Source organism: Bipolaris sorokiniana (assembly GCF_000338995.1).
Source record: "Bipolaris sorokiniana ND90Pr unplaced genomic scaffold COCSAscaffold_95, whole genome shotgun sequence".
Classification (NCBI taxonomy): Eukaryota; Fungi; Ascomycota; class Dothideomycetes; order Pleosporales; family Pleosporaceae; genus Bipolaris; species Bipolaris sorokiniana.
Window position 1 is genome coordinate 1 of NW_006911988.1, and position 1,505 is coordinate 1,505.

The following is a 1,505-nucleotide window of genomic DNA, read 5'->3' on the forward strand; positions in this document are numbered from 1 at the left end:
TATATATTTTCTTTTATATATATCTTTTCCTTTTCTATTTTTATATCTACTTCTTATCTACTTATTATATCTTTACTTTATTCTTATTATATTTCTTCTCTATCTTGTCTTTAGTTCTTCTTTATTTCTTCTTAATTTCTTCTTCATTTCTTCTCTTAACCCTCTTTTCTATTTTAACTTTCTATTCTATTCTTTTTCTTTTTATTTAACTACTACTACTAGTTATAACTTTGTTTTATTCTTCTTTTTATATATATAAATATATAGTAATATAACTTTACTTTCTATAGTATTTACTATTTCTACTACTACTAAGTCTACTACTACTACGCTATTTAACTACTACTTCTGCTAGTATAGCCCTTACTACTACTGCAGCACCATTACTTACTACTCTACCTAGTACTCGTCTACTATGCTTCTACCCAATCCACTGCCCAAATCTTCTATCTTTACTCTATCTACTCTCTCTGCTCTCTCTACTCTCTCCACTCTCTCTACTCTCTCTACTCTCTCTACTCTCTCTACTCTCTCTACTCTCTTCTACTTCTATATTGAACCCACCTTATTCAATCACAGTATCTACTCTACCGCTCTCTAGCTACTTTCTAGCTACTGCCGCCTCCCGTAGCCCATATAGTACCGGCACTACTACGTTATTCCAACTACACTTCTGCTGCTGCTGCTCTCCGCTCTCCCACTCGCACAGCTTCTATATCATCCCACATTTCCAGCATATATCTAGCTCCTTACTATAGCGAATCCACCACCATACACTATCTAGCGGCTGCTATACTCTTTCATCTCTCTCTATCAGCCACCAGCACTCCCAAATGCTATACTCAGCCTCCTACTCTTCTTCTATCCGCCTCACACTACGCTCTCCACCAAATATTTCGTATAGTATCCCCCAGCAGTACGGGCATATCTGCTACGCTAGCTCATTCAGCTTCGCCCATACGACCCTCTCCTACACTGCCTACAGCTGCGCATCTGCTTACCACGCTTCCTATCCGCTCGTATCTACCATAGTAGTAGTAGCTTCTACTACTACTTCTTACTATATAGCCTCCTACATACTGCCAGCCCTACGTCAATTGCAGTTATCGCACCACGCAACCACTTAATCTACTATAGCTACTTCTTCTAGCTACCTACACGATGCCTCTATACCATCCATATATCAACTAATTACCCTTCGCCAACAGCCGCGCGTCCGTATTAGCCTTACTACAGCCTAGCTATCGTCCATCTCTTCACTCTCATCCATCTCCATCTCCATCTCTATCTCTGTCTCCGTCTCCATCTCTATCTCTATCTCCGTCTCCATCTCTATCTCTATCTCCGTCTCATCTACCTTATCTACCTTATCTACCTCATCTACCTACTACTTCTACCACACTCGCTATACTCGCTGCTATACTCGCTGCCGCCGCTCTTCTTCTGCCACTGCTAGCACCACTGCCTTACCCTGCCCTCGCGCTCTCCCACTCTCCTACACAAAA

General features: G+C 41.1%; 1 protein-coding gene across 1 annotated transcript; it reads left to right on the forward strand.

Moving 5' to 3' along the window:
• Positions 1-833: 833 nt before the first annotated feature.
• Positions 834-1,127, forward strand: COCSADRAFT_176814 (uncharacterized protein; the record flags this gene model as incomplete). The annotated part of the gene is made up of 1 exon (XM_007708006.1): positions 834-1,127. The coding sequence occupies one exon, from the start codon at positions 834-836 to the stop codon at positions 1,125-1,127; it is 294 nt and encodes a 97-aa protein (XP_007706196.1).
• Between the last annotated feature and the right edge of the window lie 378 nt (positions 1,128-1,505).